Here is a 19,411-nt window from a genome sequence, read left to right as displayed (position 1 = left end):
CTGTGGGTTTTGCAATCCTTTTTCTTAGCAACTTGACTGGGCTTTTCACTGATGTCATAACAGGTTGACTATGACAGTCATTAATGGGTAAAGCAAAGTAGACCTCAGAGTTAATATGTAGGAGCCTCATTTCTGAACTGAGAGCAGAAAATGAATAGCTCCTTAGAATACTTAGCATATCCTGCAATTGTTTCTAATCACAGACAAAGCACAAACTTTAAGAAGAAACTGGATATTGGCCACCACGTGTCTCACAAGAACAGAGTGGAAGTAGGTGGGTCTGAGGGTGTTGGTAGGTATTCATGAATCCGAAGGTGTGGTCAACTTGGTGATGTTTAAAACATAAAACAGTTCTTGATTTCAGAATGCTATAGGGTTTCTCAGACTTGGTTTATAAATTGATTTTATTTTCATGGAATTCTTTCTCTTCAAAAGGAAGGACTTGAGGGAAGGAGAAAGGAAAGAAGAGAACACAACGGTGAATGGGGAATGATAGAGATGCAAAAACTCCATTAAAAACATACACTAGAAAGCAAAGTTCAGAAGAGAATATGGAGAAATTTTATTATTGTGTTCAATTTAATCTCTGCTTTAAAAAAAAACTAGTAAAGTTCATAATTTCACATAGAATTAATTTGTGTTCCTATTTGTGTACTAAAATATCTGTTGATGATTGCTAAATTCATAATTTTAAAAAATTATTTTATTTAAAAAAACAAAAACAAGGCATTAGACAAGCCATCCTAGATTTGGTCAAGGGACAATGAAGGCCTAAAAATGCCTTACCATGTCCACTCCTGAGTTCATAATGATGATGGGGCCTGAGGCTCTCAATGAAGGGGGAAGTAAGAGAGAAAATAAGATATCAGTGCCTTTATTTCTAGATTTGTGTGGGGTAGAAGTGTAAAAAGTCAGTTTTACAAATACCAAAGAGATTTTTCATCTGTGGGAGGGTTCCTTTTTATAGATCTAGCATTTTTTGTTACAGCATAGGCAATCTTAAGCAATGTTGCTTTGGGAAATCAAACCTAACTAAATCTTTTGACCTTCTTAATATAATTGATATGTTTGAATCTTATTGTACAAAATAACTAATATGGAAATGTTTCACATGATTGATGTATAGCCTATATCTGATTGCTTACCATTTGGGAGCTAGGGAGGAGGGAGGGATAATATTACAACTCAAAACTTAAAAAAAAAACACAAATTTTTTAAATTGTTATAATTGGGAGAAATCCAAAAATATTTAATTTTTTAAAAATAATTCATAATATAATTAATCCATTAGAATCAATACATTAATATAATTATATATGAATAATATATATGCATATATATAAATAATCTTGGCTCAAACTATAAACTTTTCCTAAATCTGAAAGGCATATATATATATATATATATATATATACATATATATATATGCAGGGTAACTAATTTAATCATGATATAACAAATTCATTTATCTTTTTCTAGCGAAGCCTACAGTTGATACAAAACCTCCACTGGCACAAACACATCATATTTTAAAACTAAGTAAATTACAGGTAGGTGATTTGACTACTCCCAGAATCTCTTCTGTATTAACTTTGAAATAGATATAAACTCTTAAAGAGAACCAGTTACCCAGACCTGGTTGTCCAAACCCCCAAAGCATTTTTGTAGTCCTTATCTGAAATTCTTCCTCTTCTAAAAGCTCCATGTTACCCAGCTCTCATTTCCCCCTCAACCAACCCTGTTCCTTTCTCTGTCAATTGAGAGGAACCTTTCTCTCAAATTCCCACTGTTGGTATAGGAATAAATAAATAAATGTATCTCTCCTAAATGTAGTTCAGCTCTTGGACATGGAAACGACATACCCATCATGGTGACATTTTTATTACCAGGGTGAACAAAAAAGAAATAATAAAATCGAATATGAAAACAAACAACTGTGTCAAAAAATTGCCGATGCCCAGCGTGGTCCAGCCAAGGTGGATTGCTGGAATGAATATTTTTCCAAGAGGTATTATTCTCACTTTTCCTCCCAACACTACTATCATGAATCTCATCTCTGAAAGACTATTAGCTCTCAGTATCCTGCTTCCAATATCTTCACTAGCACACAACTACCAAAACAAATTTCCTCATGCAAAAATCTAACTAAGATCCTTTGCTGCTTAGGAGAGAGGCTTCCTATTTCATTTTAATAGTCATGTGCTAGCTGAACTAGTGCCAGAACTGACTGTTAAATTTAGGTGGTGAGCATTTACTCCTTAGAATTAGGCAAACATTACTAATCAGGGCTTAATTTATTGTCGTATTTGATTATCTTAAGAAAGTGATGGAGAAAAACACTAATAATACAGATTTTAATTTTAAAAATGTATTATGTACATTTTCAGAGAGCCTGTTGATATTAAGCCTGTATTAGCACAGGAGACCTTGATTTTACCTCCACACTCCTCTGTCCATATTGGTAGGCAAATTCCTATGTTTGGAATTCCCTTTCTTCACATCTTTCCCTGTTAGAATAGAACTCAGTTCTATGATTCAGAACTGGAGGGACAGACCACTGCCTTCATTTCACAAATGAGGAAACTGAGGCAAGCAGGGTTAAATGATTTGCCCTGGGCAGTCACAGCTAGTAAGTGTCTGAGGTCAGATTTGAACTCCGGTCTTCCTGACTCCAGGGTGGGCAGTCTAATCCCACAGAAGGGAGCTGAGATATGATAGGAGCACTGACCTAGAGTGAAAAGGCCATCTTGTCCAACCCCCTCATTTTACCTCTACTTCTGACTGATAGGGTACTTCCCACCATCTCCCCCAACCTCAGGTGCCAAGAAAACCTTCCCTGATCCCCAACCCCATTCTACTCAAAGCAGAAACAAATCTCTCCTTCCTCAAATTTTCCTTAGTTTCATTATCATATTTTGCCTGGTGTCTGGTGTCTGCTCCTATGTGTCAAACCGATATAAATGAAAAGTCCCTGCCCCAAGGAAATTATATTCTATTGAAAGAGACATGTATATAATGTGTACAGATACAATATGGACAAAAATGTATGTATTTTTTAAAAGTCAAGGTAATTTTGAGGAAAGGGAGTAGAAGTAGGGAGGGAATCAGGAAACATCTTGTGTAGGATTGTGTTGTTTGAGTTGAGCTTTGAAGGAAACTAGAGGCAGTGTTGAAGATGGGGACAAGATGCACAAAGACAGAACAGCAAGATAGCTCTTTGGGCTCTTGTTTGTATAGTCATCTTACTCCCTCTGGATTATAAACCCCTCAAGGACAGAAATAGGACAGTTTCTTTTCCCCCTACCAACTAGCAAAGGGCTTTGTGCACAGGTAGGTAATGTTTCTTCCATTGGAATTAGGGGATTCATAGGATATGGATCTAGGACTGGAAGGGACCTTAGAACCCTCATTTTGCTGATCGGGAAACTGAGACTCAGAGAGACTGTAACTTGCCTAAAATCATATCGTGTTATCATAGGTGCATTGTAAACTCAGCCAACTGACCAGAGCAGCCAAAGGAATGGTGCCCTTTTATTTTCTCTCATAGACCCCATACAAACCAGAAGTGTAACTATTTCATTGAGCATGGTAGAGAATTGGACAGCTCAGGTTTTCATTAAGGTACCCTTAACTTTGTGATCCTGGTCAAATCACTCAATTTGTACCTTGGTTTCCTCACCTATAAAAAAGGGGGAGGGGAGGTTGAACTTTTCCCTTCTACTTCCAAATCTATATTTATTCTAACTCCACCACCCCAGAACTCCTTCCACTATATCCCATTGCCTCCCTAAGTCAGTACAATCAAAGTTTTCAGATGATGATTTGTTGTTTTCCAAGATGATTTCCCTAGCATCTAAATGTAGGGCATCATGGCCAGTTCCCTGTAATTGTTCTAATCTAACAAATATGCAGAGGTCACAAGAAATGGCAGGTGAAGTCTGTCAAGGTCAGCCCACCCAGAAATTTCACACTCCTTCACTTCTGATTTTTCATTCAGCCCAACCCAATAAGAATTTTGTTTTTGCTATTTTTGCTTTTCTCTAGCCTTGGTGTTTCATGGATTTTTTCTCTTTTCCAGCTTAAACAGGGAAACTCGCAACAGGGAATTGGTGAGAATTACTGTAGAGAATCAAGGAATTCTTCGGAGACTTGGAGACCGTAAACCTCACTATGACCGAAGAGCATCAGAGATAGATTGGCAGGCATGTGGGGATGGGGTTATATGTATTTTATTTTCTTTAGACATACATATTTCTTCAAGTTCCAAGTGAGGAGAACTTTCAATAGGATTCCCATGTAGCTGACCTTAACAGTCAGTGAAAATAAAAGTTCACTAAAGAGGAAGGAGGTAAAAAAAAAAGGACTTTCTGAGATGTCTTCAGATAGTTCCAAGTAACAGAAGCTTCCTTTACCACCTACCTTGATGCTTCTAACTTATCAAAATAGAACAGAAAATGTGGGTTTGAGAAAGTGAGAACAAACAGAAGAAATGAATGTAGCTCCAAGCTTCATTGGTTAATGTTTTTTCCTGTTGCTTAATAGCACAATTACAAATTTTGTCCCTTAATAAAGTGCTTTACAATTTGCAAAATAGAACCCTGTGACGTCTTGGTACATCTTATTGTCATAGCATAATTATTGATGCCATGACACTATGATTCATGGAAAACACCAGAAGGTATTTTTAAAAAGCAATTTTGTAATTCCAGTGTGGCAGGCATCATGATAAGTCCAAGGTGTAAAAGATAAATAAAAGACAATCCTTGCTCTAGAAGAGTTCATGGTCTAATTAGGGGTTGGGGTTGGGGGGGAAGATACATTGTTCAAACAGTTTTATATAAACATGTTATCAAAGAATAAGTAAGAAATATTCAACAAAGGGAAGATGATAGAATTAAAAGGGATTGGGAAAGGCTCTCTCTAGAAGCTGGGATTTCACTTGTAACTTGAAGGAAGCCAGGGAAACCTTAACCCATAGTGTGTTCAAATTCCAGAATCAAATCATACTGCAAATGTAAGATAACTGACAAAAATATTTCTGCTTTTTCTTTCAAGAATTCTAGACGTTACATAAGAAATACCACAAGGTATCTTCTCTACAAAAAGGACTAGGTACGTCCCTGCCCCTTCTCTGTTAACTTTATTTATTTATTTATTTGCAAGGCAAATGGGGTTAAGTGGCTTGCCCAAGGCCACACAGCTAGGAAATTATTAAGTGTCTGAGGCCGGATTTGAACTCAGGTACTCCTGACTCCAAGGCCAGTGCTCTATCCACTGTGCCACCTAGCCACCCCTCTCTGTTAACTTTAAAAAGTCATAGTTTTTAAACTTTAAGATCCATTCATTAATATTGAACTCCATGAAGAATGGAGACTACAGAGAGCAGACATATAAGATCAAGTATGTTCTTTGGCCCGGGGGGGTGGGGGATCTGGAAAGAGGAGACATGAATGGGTTCCTGTTATCCAAATTTCCACTGTTTTTTTTTCAATTATGCTGAACTTATATATGAACATGAGGTCTCTAGGACTGCCCATTATTGTTGTTGTTGGGTTCTATGGACTAGATGCCATCTAATTCAATCTATTCTTCATTTTACAGTTTTGGAAAGTGAGGCACAAGGGGGATTAGGTTGACATAAAAATCACATGGAAAAGTGGAATTTGAACCCAGACTCTGTCTCCAAGACTATGCTCTTTCAATATTAGCAGTTATTAGATATTGGGTAAAAAGAAAGAAACCAATAATACCTAGTGCTTTAAGATTTATATAGTGTTTTATAATATCATACTCTAGTTAGGAATATTAATTTAGATAATGAGAGAGAGAAAGAGAGAGAGAGAGAGAAAGAGAGAGGGAGGGAGGGGGAGAGGGAGAGGGAGAGGGAGATTTGAGAATTATATCATTCAAGAGTTACAAACACTCTGGGAAATGTAAGTTCTACAAAAAAGGAAACTGAGACTCAGAGAAGATAAGTGATTGTCCTATGGTCATCCATAAGTGTTAGAGGTGGGCTGTAAACACAGGTGGTCTTTATTTCATGGCTGCTATGTTATAAATAATTGTTATTCAATGTAATTGATGTTCTCCCCTCCCCCAACCTTTTTTCCCTTTTATTAATTAAAAGAAAAGTCAACTTGGGGGGGGAAAACCCAGAAAAGACTCGGTGATTTCAAGTCAACTTGGATTAACATGGAATTCTTAATGGCTGAATGACTGGATCTTAGGAAGCTACAATAAAACTTGGCACATGAAATAAGTAAGTTACATTATATTCCTCATCTGAATCTAGAGACAGAAATGGAACCTGCCACCAGAAAAAAAAAAAGTTGCAAGCATGTTTTTATTTTTTTTAAACAAAGAACATTTCACACTCAGACCATATCACCCTTTTAGACATAGACCAAAAACAAAAAGAAAAAGGTGATCATCAAGCTACAAGTTAATTTCTCCACCCCTCCCCCCAAAAAATCATGTAACAAAATCAAAGTTAAAAAAGACATGTGGAACAGATGTCATTTTTAAAAATTCCGTCGCTATACAAAACTGGAAAAAGAACTTCTTTTTTAGAATCGCAATACACAGAGCAAGGATGTCTGCTCACATCTGCCTGCAGCAACAGTAAAATACTCCATTAACTATGATGAAAATGTATCAAAGCAAATTGAGACTACAGTGCATAGATTTTACTGCTGACTATATAGGTCAGCAAATGTGACTTTTAGAAGGAATGGTTTGACATCCCCATATTTATTTATAGGGTATACAAATTATTTGCTGTCTTTTGAATGTCATTGACTCCTATGTGGTACAGAAATAATTTTCTATAGTTCATTGATTCTGATCTATATCTTTTGAGAATGTACTTATTCTTAAAAAGTCCCATAATTATTAAAAGATATCTCTGGGTGTATATGTGATTGCCTGCTCATGCCCTCAAGGCTGTGACCAGGCCAAGCTGGTAATTGCAAAAATTAGATATGAAACTAATATCTTTAAATATGTATGTATTCTAGCATGCTAGAGATGAAGCATGATCCATGACCACTTGAATATAGTAAAGTGTGACATAATTAATTGGAGTCATTTTCTTATGTTAATTTGAATCCTTTTGAAAAAAAAGGAGGCATCTAAGCAACAAGGTAAACCCCAACACCATCCCCAAGAGCTTATTGCCTGAGTTGACAGCCAAGTATAATTATAATTATTATTTAAAAGGTGGAAATAGAAACAGATTACTCAATATTACAGAAGAATCCCTGATTTAAAAAAAATTTTAACCATTAACTATGTTTCTGTTGTATCTTTATTTATTTTTAATATTTTTCAATTCCATTTTGATCTGATTTGATTCAGTGTTATGGGCCATATAGGCTGTTGGCCTTCTATTTGATACCTCTGGTGGAGTGGATAAAACCTTTAAGGAGTGGATAAAACCTTTAAGGCTGCAAATGATCTCAATCATTTTTAAGTTCATATTCTCCATCTCCACTCAGGATTAATAATAGCCACAATGGTGTGCCTGGTAATTATATACCATTCATATTATTCAAATACATACAAATTTGTCTTGCCATTCACCACCAGCTGGACATTTAGGTTGTTCCTAGTTCTTTAAAATTACAAATAAAATAGCTTGATTTTTAAAAAAGTTTTCTCCTGTGATATCATGGTCAAGTGACTTAATCTCTTATTAATCTCAATCAATACTTTCAAGTCCTTATTCTCCACCTCTATTTAGTATAACAGCCAGTTGGGTGTTTGATAAATGTTAAACAATCAGCTCTTGAGAAGAAAAAAAATATGCATAGGACATACTTTTAATATAAATTCTTAACATTTTCTTCATCACCTTCTGAAGTCCAGATAATAAAAAAACTCAATAAATCAAGCCCTGATTTGTAGTGTTTGCTGATTTCCAAGGTGTAAATGCTCACAGTGAAAATTTTAAGTCAGCACCCAGAATTAGTTTAGCCTATCTCTGAAATAGTCAATATTTACATAGTGCTTTACTTATGATATCTATCTCGTTTGATCCTCTCAATATGAAGAGACTACTATTATTCCTGCTTTAAAGATGAGGAAGCTGAAACCTGGTGTAATACCATATCTAGCAAGTTTCTACCAAAAGGGTCAGACCTAGCTACATCTAATGCTCAGAGACTCATTACACTAGGCTGCTTCCCTGGGTGGAAGCCTTTTCTCTGTTGCTCTCCTCCTAGGATCCTAGATTGAGCTAGTGGGGACCTTGGAGAGTCATCAAGTCCAACTATCTGTCCCCTTTGACAGATTAAGAAAACTGAGACCCAAAGAGATTAAGCTTATTTGCCCAAGGTCACCCAAGTTAGCAGAACCCTGATTTGATCCCAAAGCCTCTTGATTCCAAATCCAATCCTCTCCCTACCCACTGTTTTCTCGTGAGAAAAAAAAGTTAAAAGACATTTTCATTTGGCAGAGTTGATTTCTTCGGGATCTATTAAGTTATAATCAACATTTCATAGATACCTCACTTCTGCCCCACACAGAGAGCTCTCCAAGTTCAAGTCAATTCAACAAACATTGAATTCAGTACCTCTTAACAATTTTTCAAAGAAGTAAAATAGATAAATGTAAGAGTGAATCTGAGGTATCAGTAAGCTTGAGTGTGGGGCAGTTGCCCAAAGTTCACTTGGAGGAGCCCAGAATTTAAATACATTTCCTAGTTAAGTCTCTAGTCTGTTTTCCAAGTGAAGCATGATTTTAGGGTGTTCTATCTTCACATCAATACTCTCCTGTGTTTTTTAAAGAAGTATTTTCTTCTAGTGTTTTCTAATTTACATAATTAATAACATTCAGACTGTTACCAAGAAGACTTTTTAAAAATCAAGCTATTTTATTTGTAATTGTAAAGACCTAGGAACAACCTAAAAGTCCAACCAACTGCTGTGAATGGCAAGATAAAATTGTATGTATTTGAATAATATGAATGGTATGTAATTGAATACAATACTGCCATGAAAAATTAGCAGTTATGAGGAACATATAATATGAACACAAAGCCAAGGAAATAGTAGCAAAGAATAGTATATATATACTTGAATACAAGAAAAGAAAAATAGTCATACAGAGAAAGAATAAGCAAAAAAGAGAATAAAGAGGGAGAACCTAATAAATGGGTATGGTCATATTTTATGTAGAAATTTATTAGGTATAAAGAGTTGTAAATGTATTTCTATTTTTCCTTTTTAAAAGTACACAATAAATCATTTAAATAAATATTTTGTAAAAAATAACCAAGCTCAAAAAAGAGACTATGCTATTTTAGAGTTTTTGTTTTTTGGTTTTTTTTTTTTATAAAATGCTAGGGGGGAGGGGAACCTTACATTTTACAGGCAGCAAAACAAAGACACTACATTATAATACATTGTCCATGAGTATTAATGAACATCTGCAAAAACAAAGGTTAATTAATTTAATCATTGTGTAAAGAGAAAGAGAATGGGGTTGGAGAACCAAGAAAACCACACACATATATAAACAACACAAAACACACTTTCAAGACATCAAAATTCAGATCAATGCAGAAATCAGTCCTTACTGGAGAGGACTGGTGGTGAAACACACCTGTTTGTCCCTCTTTTAGAGAGGTTGATGTTAGCCTACAGGTGCAGAAAGAGGCATACCCTGCCGAAGCTGATCAGTGTCTTGGTTGTTTTGATAAATTCCATGTCTATTATAAAAGAAGGTTCTGTCAGCTGGGTGAAAGGGTATTGGGAAGTGATGGCACTTTGACAAAAACATCAATAAAACATTTTAAAAATTGAAACTATAGTAGAAAATTACTTGTGGGTAAAAATAAAATAAAAAAATAAACCAGTTACAACTGTTTTAGAATGAGACCTATATAGATGGCACTCTGACAAAAACAATCAGAAAATGACATTAAAATTTTTTCTAAAAAGGCAGACCAATAATAACTTTAAGGATCATATGTATATATATCAGAATCACCACCATGATAGCAATAGAATATAAGAACTAGAAATCCAATGCAGCATTTTCTTCTCATCACATGGATAGAAACTTCAGAAAATCTCTTCTTTCCTGAAAAATTGTCTAAGGTACTCCTGTTAAGCATATTGGAGAGAGAGCAAATGGGACAGTAAAACCTAGTCCAAAGAGATAGATGCACAAGTCAGGCCACTGTTACATCCAGGTTACATCTAAACTGAGTGATAGAACTGGGTGAGCCTGGCTGAAATGAGAGGTTTTGGTTCTAATACAGCAGCTTGTGCAGAGAAGAGCATAACACAGGTAATGAGAAGCAGAAGGAGAAGTTAAAGGGGCTAAATTAGAATAATTACCTTTTCCTCTCCGGTTCATTTTCCTTGCCGACATGGGTTCTTATAAGTAAAAGGGTCAAAAATGTTAACTTTTATTGGTTTCAACCCTTTTTTTCATCTTAGTATTGCTGAGAATATCTCATTTATCTTTTGGCAGTCAGAGTTTTATGGATTCATAGTCAAGAACTCAGAAGAGGGAAAATGCTTTTTTAAGAAGTCAAAAAGTTCACAAAGTCTATATACTCAAGATTAGCTCACATGTTTTATGTAGGATCATATTTCTGAGTCAAAAGGGATGCTGAAAGTCATCTAGTCTCTCACCCCCAGTCTCAAAATTCTAGTGACAGATATGGGATCTGCAACTGAATCCCTCTTTTAAATTCAACATTCCACTGGATCATGATGACTGAAGTAGAGTCATTTCGACTCTTATTTGTACTTTAGACATGACTGCCAACTTTGAAGAGTGAAGGAGAAAGCAGAAACTATTTCAAAAATCATGGTTGACCAAGACCAATTAGGATAGGGCAAAGAGCCCATGAGAAAAGAAAGGGGCATAAACCACACTCATGGCCAGGCATTTTTTTTCCTGCAGACTTTTCCTGGCCTTGACATTTCCTTGGTAAAGGGAATTCCCAGGTGAATGCAGGTCGTCTAATTCAGGTCTTTCACTTTTCTACAATTTAAAATCTTAGAAAATCCTTGCCTAAAGTCACATAACCATATATCAGAAGGTATCAACCCAGGTCTTTCTTCCCTGAAGGCTGGCTCTCTATATACTACTTCATGCTATTTCTCTATATGGTTTAGTAGGATAGGGAAATGTATGATACCTTTTATTAAGACATCCATTCAAAATGATTCTGATAGTTTTTGTTGTTGAAAGAGCAAGAGGGATGCCTCTTTAATTATGTGGAAAATTCAATCATGAGAAACACCTCCTTTCCTGATAGTGCTGAATAAATGAAAGGTGACCTTATTTTCAAGATCTCATGGCAAACTTAGTTTAATTAAGGTCTCCAACTTAATTAGGTCTCTGACACTTGAGCACAGACAGCTATTGAACTTTGGTACAAGGCATTAGGATCAACTTTCTTCTTTGATATTTTCATGACCAAAATGTGTTGTTCTTAGAACACCTTCATTTCCAGTGATTTCCTGGATCCAGAGGAGACCAGGTTTGAATTAAAAAAAATTACTTCCCACTTATAAATTTCTTCTATACAAAGCATTGATGATGACAGACAGGTGCCAGACGGAATTACCTGACCCAGGTGATTGGGACCCAGTAAGAGTCTTTGTTCAACCTCTCTAAGATTACTTTGAGTTCATTGTAAGTACTCTGGAGATCCTCGTTTATCAAAACTGCATCCACCAAATGGCCATAATGCTGGTCTATGAAGGCTGCCGAGGAGACCATTTCCTGTTGCTCCTCATTCTGCAAAGGAAGAAGCCATAATGTCAGAACAGGGAAGAAAATATGATTACTGCTATCAGAGTGCTTTAATGCTTTACAATATATAACTCTATCCTCAAATCTGGTAGAGCAGAAGAAACTGAGGCAGGCAGAGAGTAAGGGGCTTGGCCAGGGTCAGTCAGCCAAAAAGTAGCTGAGGCCAGATTTGAGCCCAGGTCTTTATGATTCCCAGTCTACTGCACCACCCATCATCTCCAGAGACTGGAAAAACTATCTCACAAAAGCTGCAATGACTCAGCATTCCCTCCTTTTTTTTTAAGATCGCAAACAACCAGGCTACCTGAACCCTAGAAAAGATGAATATGACTAAGCTTGAGAATTCATGAACAGAGATTAGTATAATAATACTAATAGTAAAAACTAAGTCACTTAACATAAATTAGGTATAGTCGGTCCATTACCATTAAGTGACTACTTAACAGTCAGACAGATAAGTGTTAAGGATATATAAAAAGAGGCAAAAAAAAATCAGTGCCTGTTCTCAAGGTGGGTCACAATCTAACTGAGGTGGGGAAGAGCTTGCAAACTATGTATAAGTAAGATATAAATGGGATAAAATGGAACTGTCCATGGGAGAAGACATGTAGAAAAACTCTGGACTTTGAAGAACTATATCTGAAGACCAGCTCTGACACTTAATACCTTATAGTGTCCCTGTGACCCTGTCTGTGAAGCCTAAGTTTCCTTGTCTGTAATAAGATGGGGATGAATATGATGACAATGGAAGTCCTTTCCAGTCCTAAATCCATGATATTTGTCCCATGATAACTAGAAATAAACTTAGTAATCCATAAAATTTCATTTAGACATTTAATGGGCCCTTATGCCTCAAGCTCTGTGCTATGAAATGTTAATATTGTAGAGGTATTAAAGCTACAGTCTCTACCAGCAAATAGTTTACAGTCTAAAGTCATTATAAGAAGTTTCCAGGTTCACTTGTATGCACTTGTTTAGAAGTACCTCTAAAGCAGAGGGACCCCATCATCTCCAGAAGGTAGAGAGGGGAAGAGGGTACAAACACCTAAATTTATGATATTGTCATGGAATCAGGCTAAGATTCAGGATTTAAGGATAAACTATGCTTCATACCTCATCAAAATTCCCAGTTTTTTAACCTCAATTTTCTCACCTGTAAAATTAGCATTAAAATACCAATAGCATTCACCACCAAGATTTAGAACTAGAAGGAACCTGGTAGGTCCTGGAGTTCCATTCCCTTATTTTACAGATGAGGATATTTGGGTATATACATGTTACTCCCATTACCCATCTGCAGAACGTAGAGCAAATAACTTTTAAAACTTCAAGATTAGGTACTATACATTGACCTGATAAACAGGGAGATAGCCTTGGCATTTATAAAGGCAGGATTGAAATCCTACCTCTGATGTGCACATACTACATGTGTGATCCTGGACTAGTCACTTCAAATTTCAATGCTCAAAACATGGCTCTTTAGACATAGCAAGATCACATCCATACCATGACCTTTTGTCTTTGTAATCCCAACCCTTAGCACAGTGACTAGTGCTTGATGAAAGTTTCATTGATCACTGAGGAAACAAAACATTCCCAGGAGATATGCCATAAAATAAATTTCTAATTAAAAATTTCCAGTCTACACACCTGGGACACAGAATATCAGAATTGGAAGATTCCTTTTTCTGAATTCAAATCTAGACTCAGCTACTTGCTATCTGTGTGATCCTGGGAAGCTCACTCAACTGTTTACCTCAGTTTCCTCATCTGTAAAATGAGCTGGAGAAGGAAATGGCACTACCAAAAGGGATCACAAAGAATCAGATATAATTGAAAGACAACTCAACAACAATACAACTTATACAAAGAGTAGTTGTTAAAGAACTGAACTAAAAGATAGGAAGTTCTGAGTTCAAATTCCACATAATTGCTATGTGACCTTGGCAACTTTCTACAAGTGTTCTTAACCTGGGAACTGTAAACTTTTTAAAATTTATTTAAAGCAATGGAGTTAAGAGTGATTTGCCCAAGGTCACACTAGGTGGCGCAGTGGATAGAGTACTGGCCTTGGAATCAGGAGGACCTGAGTGTAAACTTATTTTTTAAAAAGTTTGATAACTACTTTAATATAATGGGCTTCTTTTGTAATCCTATGTATTTTACTTTTTACATATAGAAACATTTTTCTGAGAAGAGGTCCAAAGGCTCCACCAGATTGCCTCAGGGTTCTCTAATGCTAAAAATTGAATTAAGATCTCCTGGTCTAAGAGAATATATTGCAGAGAAGATGTCAACCAGTATTAGTAGCAGAATACTCCTTATCAGGGAATATCCCCCCCACCAATAACTGGCACACAATTCAGCTTCTAAAACCATCTGGGAAAAGTCAGAACAAACACCAAGTCTTAAACTTTTAGAACTCCTTTTCAATAAAAACATGGAACACCACTCACTTCTCAAGTTTGAGAGGGGAGGGCCATAGCTTTCCAAAGAACCTATTCTATTTATTGTAGTAGGTACATTCAAGGATCTGTGATTTCCTGGCTGACAATAAAAATCATAAAATTAGAGCTGGAATTTCTCTCTTCTTCCCCCATTTCTAATTTTTGCCATTTTACAAATGAGGGAAATGAGAAATAGAGAAGTTGTTGTTTGCCCAAGGTCACACAGGTAATATTGGTAGGAATATAAATATTTGAAGGATAAGCTGAAAGCTGCTGAACACATTATTATTCTTGCATTTATGATAAAATCTCATGTCTCCTTTTTGTAGAGTAGCAGCTGGCAGAAAAGAATTCCATAGCTCTCCTGAATTCAATTCAGTTATCTATGCATATGACATCTATCTATATACATACAGCCTTGGTCTCTTTCCTTAGCTCCAATCACACTTCATCACTTCAAACTGAATATTCCATTGACATCTCAAACTCAACACAATTGAAACGTTACTTTTCCAAACTCATTATTCTTCCAAAAATCCCATCCCTCTTCTGAACTTCCCACCATCATTCTGGTTACCCTGGTTACAACTTCAGTATCATCCTGAATTCCTCCCTTTTTGCTCCACAAATAGAATCAGTTTCCAAATCTTATCACTTTTGTCTCCTCAGCACTTCTCCATTATGTACCCATCTCTTCCTTTACATAGGCATCACCCTCATCACTTGACACCTGGACAATTACAAATAGTCTTCTATAGAGACTTCCTGCCTCCAGTCTCTTCTCCATTCCAATATATTCTCCCCACAACCCACCCCCCATGAATTTTCTAAAGGGAAGGTCTTACCATGTCACTTCTTGACTCAACAAACTCCAATGGTTTTCCTGTTCTTTCTAAGGTAAAATGTAAACCCCTCTATTTGGCATTCAAAGCTCATTACAATATGGCACCTACCTTTCTTTCTAGTCTTATTACTCTCCTCCTCATACTCTACATTATGCTGTAGAGTATACTGCTTTGGTTGTCTTGCTTGATTGGAACATTCTACCTCCTGGAATCCCTGGTTTCTTTTTCCTTCAATACTCATTTCAAGAACCACATTTTTGCAGGAACCACCTTTTTGTAGGATAACTTTCCTGGTACCTCTCATTAGTGAACTTGGTATGAAATGGATGCAAGAAACCCACTATCCACTGGCAGGTAGGGAATTCCCCCATATTTACAGCTCCTGGAGAGCTGTAAAGCAGTGTTTAAGAGATTAACCTCTATGTTATCCTATGGGAGGGAAGAGAAGTCATCTTGTAAGAATGGTGAAATCCAAAATAAGAACACTGAAGCAAGGATGGGACCAAGAGGCAAACAGGCCATTCAAATGGAGAAACCTTATCAGACTAGGTGCTGATGAGAGTTGGAGTATCCTGTTCTTGCTATTTATATTCATTTTTTAGAGGGCCAATGACATCACAGGTGATGTCTTGACTGCATGAATTGAATTTAAGTGAGGCAGAGTTGCAAAAAGTCCTCAGCCTTTCTCTTCCAAAGTCATCTAAGTCCAGTGGTAGGACAAAAGTCAAAGCAATAGTAGGTGACCTAGGTTTTTTGGATGTTAGAGTCTTAGATGTCTGATCAAATTCCACATGCTCTTCAGAGTTTACTTCAGTCACCTTCATGGCTATTGGAACAAATAGTTCTTATCTATACATTCTACCTGTGGGAAGTCTTCACATGCTTGGGGAAGACATCCCCCTAACCCACCGACAGGTTTGAAATCTGTCAGTTACTCTGAACCTAGGTTGGTCCCTGTACCACATGGTGGTGTGGTCCCTGCACATGCTATAACTTCTTAGAGAAATGAACCATATAGGTTAGCAGAGAAAACAACTGGAGAAAAGATATTATAGAAAACTGTGTAGAAATACTATGGAAAAGGTAGAAAGAGTTTAAAGCAATTCAAACTCCCAAGAACATAACAGCGAATTAGTACTTTCCTACCATTTGCCTCATTCATATTCTCTCCAAGGAGGGAACTGAGCCTGTTTCCCAATCCATGTTTCTAAAGAATTTGTTTTGCTTTTTTCCTTTTGCAGTTTCCCTGGGATAAAGTGGTTAACCAATGAATTACTGATGTGCCTGTGTCCCTGTTCAATTCTGGCAGAGAGATAACAGGTGGTCAAAGTGTCCAGGAGACAAAAGGATAGATTTTTATAACTGCTGGGACTATCCCAGAATAGGGACTCAAAGTTGTAAAAGAAGAAAGATTAATTCATGTTTTCATAGCTTCCTAAAAGCAGAGAAAGAGAAGATGGATCCAGGCCAGTTCTAGATTACATTAAGTTGGCAGTTTCTGGTGGAGGGGAAGGGTGAGGCATCTCAGACCTGGTTTTGTCATGTAAGGAGCCTCAAACATCTCTTCTATCAATTGTCTTTCCTGGAAAAATTTGAAAGAAAAAACATTCCCCTAGGGGTTGGAGTCAAGAAGTACTGAAGAGAGAAAGTGACCCCTGAAGGGAGGAACTGGGAAAGAGTGGTGCTGCCCACATCAAGGCTGGAAAATGGAACTCACATGAAATCTTTCCTCACTTTTTCCTCACAGACTCCAATTTAACAACAACAACCTCTTAACATTATATAACTTTCCATGTATGTGTCTCATTATGGTATCTTGAAGGCAGTGCCAAGGAAGCACATGCTAGAAAGGCTTTGAGGACAGTCCTAAAGACAAATCATAACTGCTTTCTAAGGACCAGCACAACTAAGTAAAGAGAAGTTTGTCATCTGTAGGCTGGCCACTTGGTGATGAAATTTTTGGCCATGGTCATCTATGAAACAATGTTTTTCCAAAATGTTTCTTGGTCCTATGACCTCTTTTGACTTCCCCAGTAACTGTAGCAGAGGAATGAAAAAGAGGATAGGTAAATCACTGCTAATTCCCTGGCAGGGATGGAGATGGGGGGGGGGGGGAAATAAGCATATACTCCTTTTGAAACAAATTGTTCCAAGTGCAGTAGAAAGTGCTTTTACAAATATTTAATTTGATCATCATTAGCACAATACTATCTGCCCCACACAACTGCTAGTCTTATATTTGCCATCTATTATATATGCATCTGTTGTCTTGCTTTCTAGAAGGTAAGCTCCTTGAGGGCAGGACTGTTTCAATTTTAATTTTATCTTCTCAGGGCTTAGCACAATGCTTAGCACATAAGTTGATGCTTAACAAATGCTTATTGACTAGTTGATTGATTCAAGGATATATAACTTCATTCAGTTTGTTACAAGATTACAATGACTTCAAGTATTTCACAGGTCTTCCAGTGTGTATCTGAAAAGTTCACCCCATTCCCCATTCTCCCCCATTCTCCCAACCTTAGCCCCTGCTCTGACTATTCTCATCATGAGACCTTCTACACTTATTTATAATCACCTTTAAATCTTGACAAGACTTGGTAGAGCTTGGGTTATGCTGGTATATTCCTCCTGTTACTACCAGTCATGATCAGCATCAGATGGTTGGGAGTAAGACAATAGAGGAATACCATTTTACAGATGAAAAGACTGAGGCTGAGAGCAGATTAGTGACCTGATCATGATCACATAGCTTTAAATGTCAGAAGCAGAATTAAAAGCTAGTTCTTTTATTCCAATGTAAAGAGAAAATTCCCTCTGTCAATGAAAATTAGCACCTCCTCTTCATAGCAAGTTGCCTAAGTGCATTGAGATGCTAAATGAGTTCATGTTCTTGGTCAGTTAGGGTCAGAGGCAAGACTAGAACCTGGGTCTCTATCATCACTCCAGGATCGATTCACTTAAGGAAAATAGAAGGGTTGGAATAGGGTGAAGGGATCAGAGCATTAAACTCACAAGCTAACTTTGAAGTCACATTTTCTTTTTTTTTTTGGAAGAAGTCAACTTTTATTTTCTTCTAGAAGTATAACATATTCTATCTGCCAACAGATTCTTTGGTTTTTATAAAAATTTTTGTGTTTTTTCTTAATGCTAATGGTTACTTCAGGTTGAAACTGTCTGCAAATCTGTCTTGTATATTCTTGTCCTTGAGAGGCACATTCCCATTTTATCATATGACTTTCATCTCCTGGTATCTGTGAGTAGATGAACATTGTCTAGCAGTCAGTTCAGGGAATTTTAATCTGGGATTCCTCCATCTGATTTTTGGAGATATTGTCTATTCTCTTGCACAAGTCACTGACCATCTCAACTCACCCACATATGAAAAGGAGGGTCAATGATATCTAATAAACTTCAGTAAGATTTGTTACTTGAGATTCAAAGGACACAGGGAAAATCCCAAATAAGGAAAACATTAGCATTTTCATGAATGAAAATGCAATGTCTGGTTGAACTCTGAAGTAGTTATAAGTATGTTGTGTATGTGTGTATTGAAAGAGATAAAGACAGATAAACTGAGGCAGAGAGAGAAAGCTTTCGAAGTAAATGAAATTTTAGAGAAAACATTTTAACCAACTTAAAATGACAAGCTTTTTAAGAGTTTTAGAAAGCAGTTATGCAGAGAAACCTGAAAAGACTGGTTTTGCCATTTTATGTAACCCCAGAACTTAGCACAAAGTAGAAAAAGGAATAGGAAGGGAACAAGTATTCATTAAGAGTCCACTATTATTAAGTGCCAAATACTAAGCACTTTACAAATATTATCTCATTTGATTCTAATAATTTTGGAATGTAGGTGTTATTATAATCATTTTGAGGAAACTGATGAAGACAGAAATGACTTACCTAGGACACAAGTGCCAGAGTCCTAGTCCTCTCCTGGGTGCTAAGTAAAAAGATCTCAATAACTAAATACTGTCCAGGAATAAACTTCTTTTTTTTAAAAAAAAAGCATTTAGGACAGAAGTTGAGGTAGAACAGAGCTGTTCTGTTTTAGCTAAGAAGCAAGGCATGGTTCAGTAGATGGAATATTAGAGTAAAAGTGAAGAAAACCTTATTGAAATCTTGCCTCTGGTACTTCTTAGCTTGTGTGATCTTGTATAAGGCTCTTAATTTCTCAGACTCAGTTTCCTCACCTGTAAAATGGTAACCTGATAGAACTGTTGAGATGCTTAAATGAGATCATCTATATATGGCCCTCTAAGCTTTTCTTTTATAATAAATCAAGTTATTAATCCATTTCATATGGAATTTTATTTTTGGTTAACCAAAAGCCAGCTATCA

At 36.6% G+C, this 19,411-nt stretch overlaps 2 protein-coding genes across 3 annotated transcripts in view; one reads left to right on the top strand and one right to left on the bottom strand.

Annotated features, from left to right (window-relative positions):
• Positions 1–36: 36 nt before the first annotated feature.
• On the top strand, positions 37–6,743 carry CFAP97D1 (CFAP97 domain containing 1). 2 transcript variants are annotated; one of them, XM_074223777.1, is made up of 6 exons: positions 37–292; positions 1,480–1,550; positions 1,890–2,008; positions 4,079–4,202; positions 5,056–5,112; positions 6,128–6,743. In XM_074223777.1, the coding sequence occupies exons 1-5, from the start codon at positions 151–153 to the stop codon at positions 5,110–5,112; spliced, it is 513 nt and encodes a 170-aa protein (XP_074079878.1). In that variant the 5' UTR covers positions 37–150; the 3' UTR covers positions 6,128–6,743. The 2 variants fall into 2 exon arrangements, with proteins under 2 accessions (XP_074079878.1, XP_074079879.1); XM_074223778.1 differs by having other exon boundaries at positions 41–274; positions 6,128–6,552.
• A 2,423-nt stretch (positions 6,744–9,166) lies between these two features.
• Positions 9,167–19,411, bottom strand: part of MPP3 (MAGUK p55 scaffold protein 3) — a 43,410-nt gene continuing 33,165 nt past the window's right edge. The window contains 3 exon segments of the mRNA XM_074223775.1: positions 9,167–9,741; positions 9,743–9,765; positions 11,580–11,760. Of these exon segments, the coding sequence (XP_074079876.1) occupies positions 9,634–9,741; positions 9,743–9,765; positions 11,580–11,760 (312 nt within the window). The 3' untranslated portion in view covers positions 9,167–9,633.

Source organism: Macrotis lagotis, chromosome 2, assembly GCF_037893015.1.
Source record: "Macrotis lagotis isolate mMagLag1 chromosome 2, bilby.v1.9.chrom.fasta, whole genome shotgun sequence".
NCBI lineage: Eukaryota > Metazoa > Chordata > Mammalia > Peramelemorphia > Peramelidae > Macrotis > Macrotis lagotis.
The sequence above is the reverse complement of the archived record's forward strand: the minus strand, read 5'-3'. Positions and strand labels throughout refer to the sequence as shown.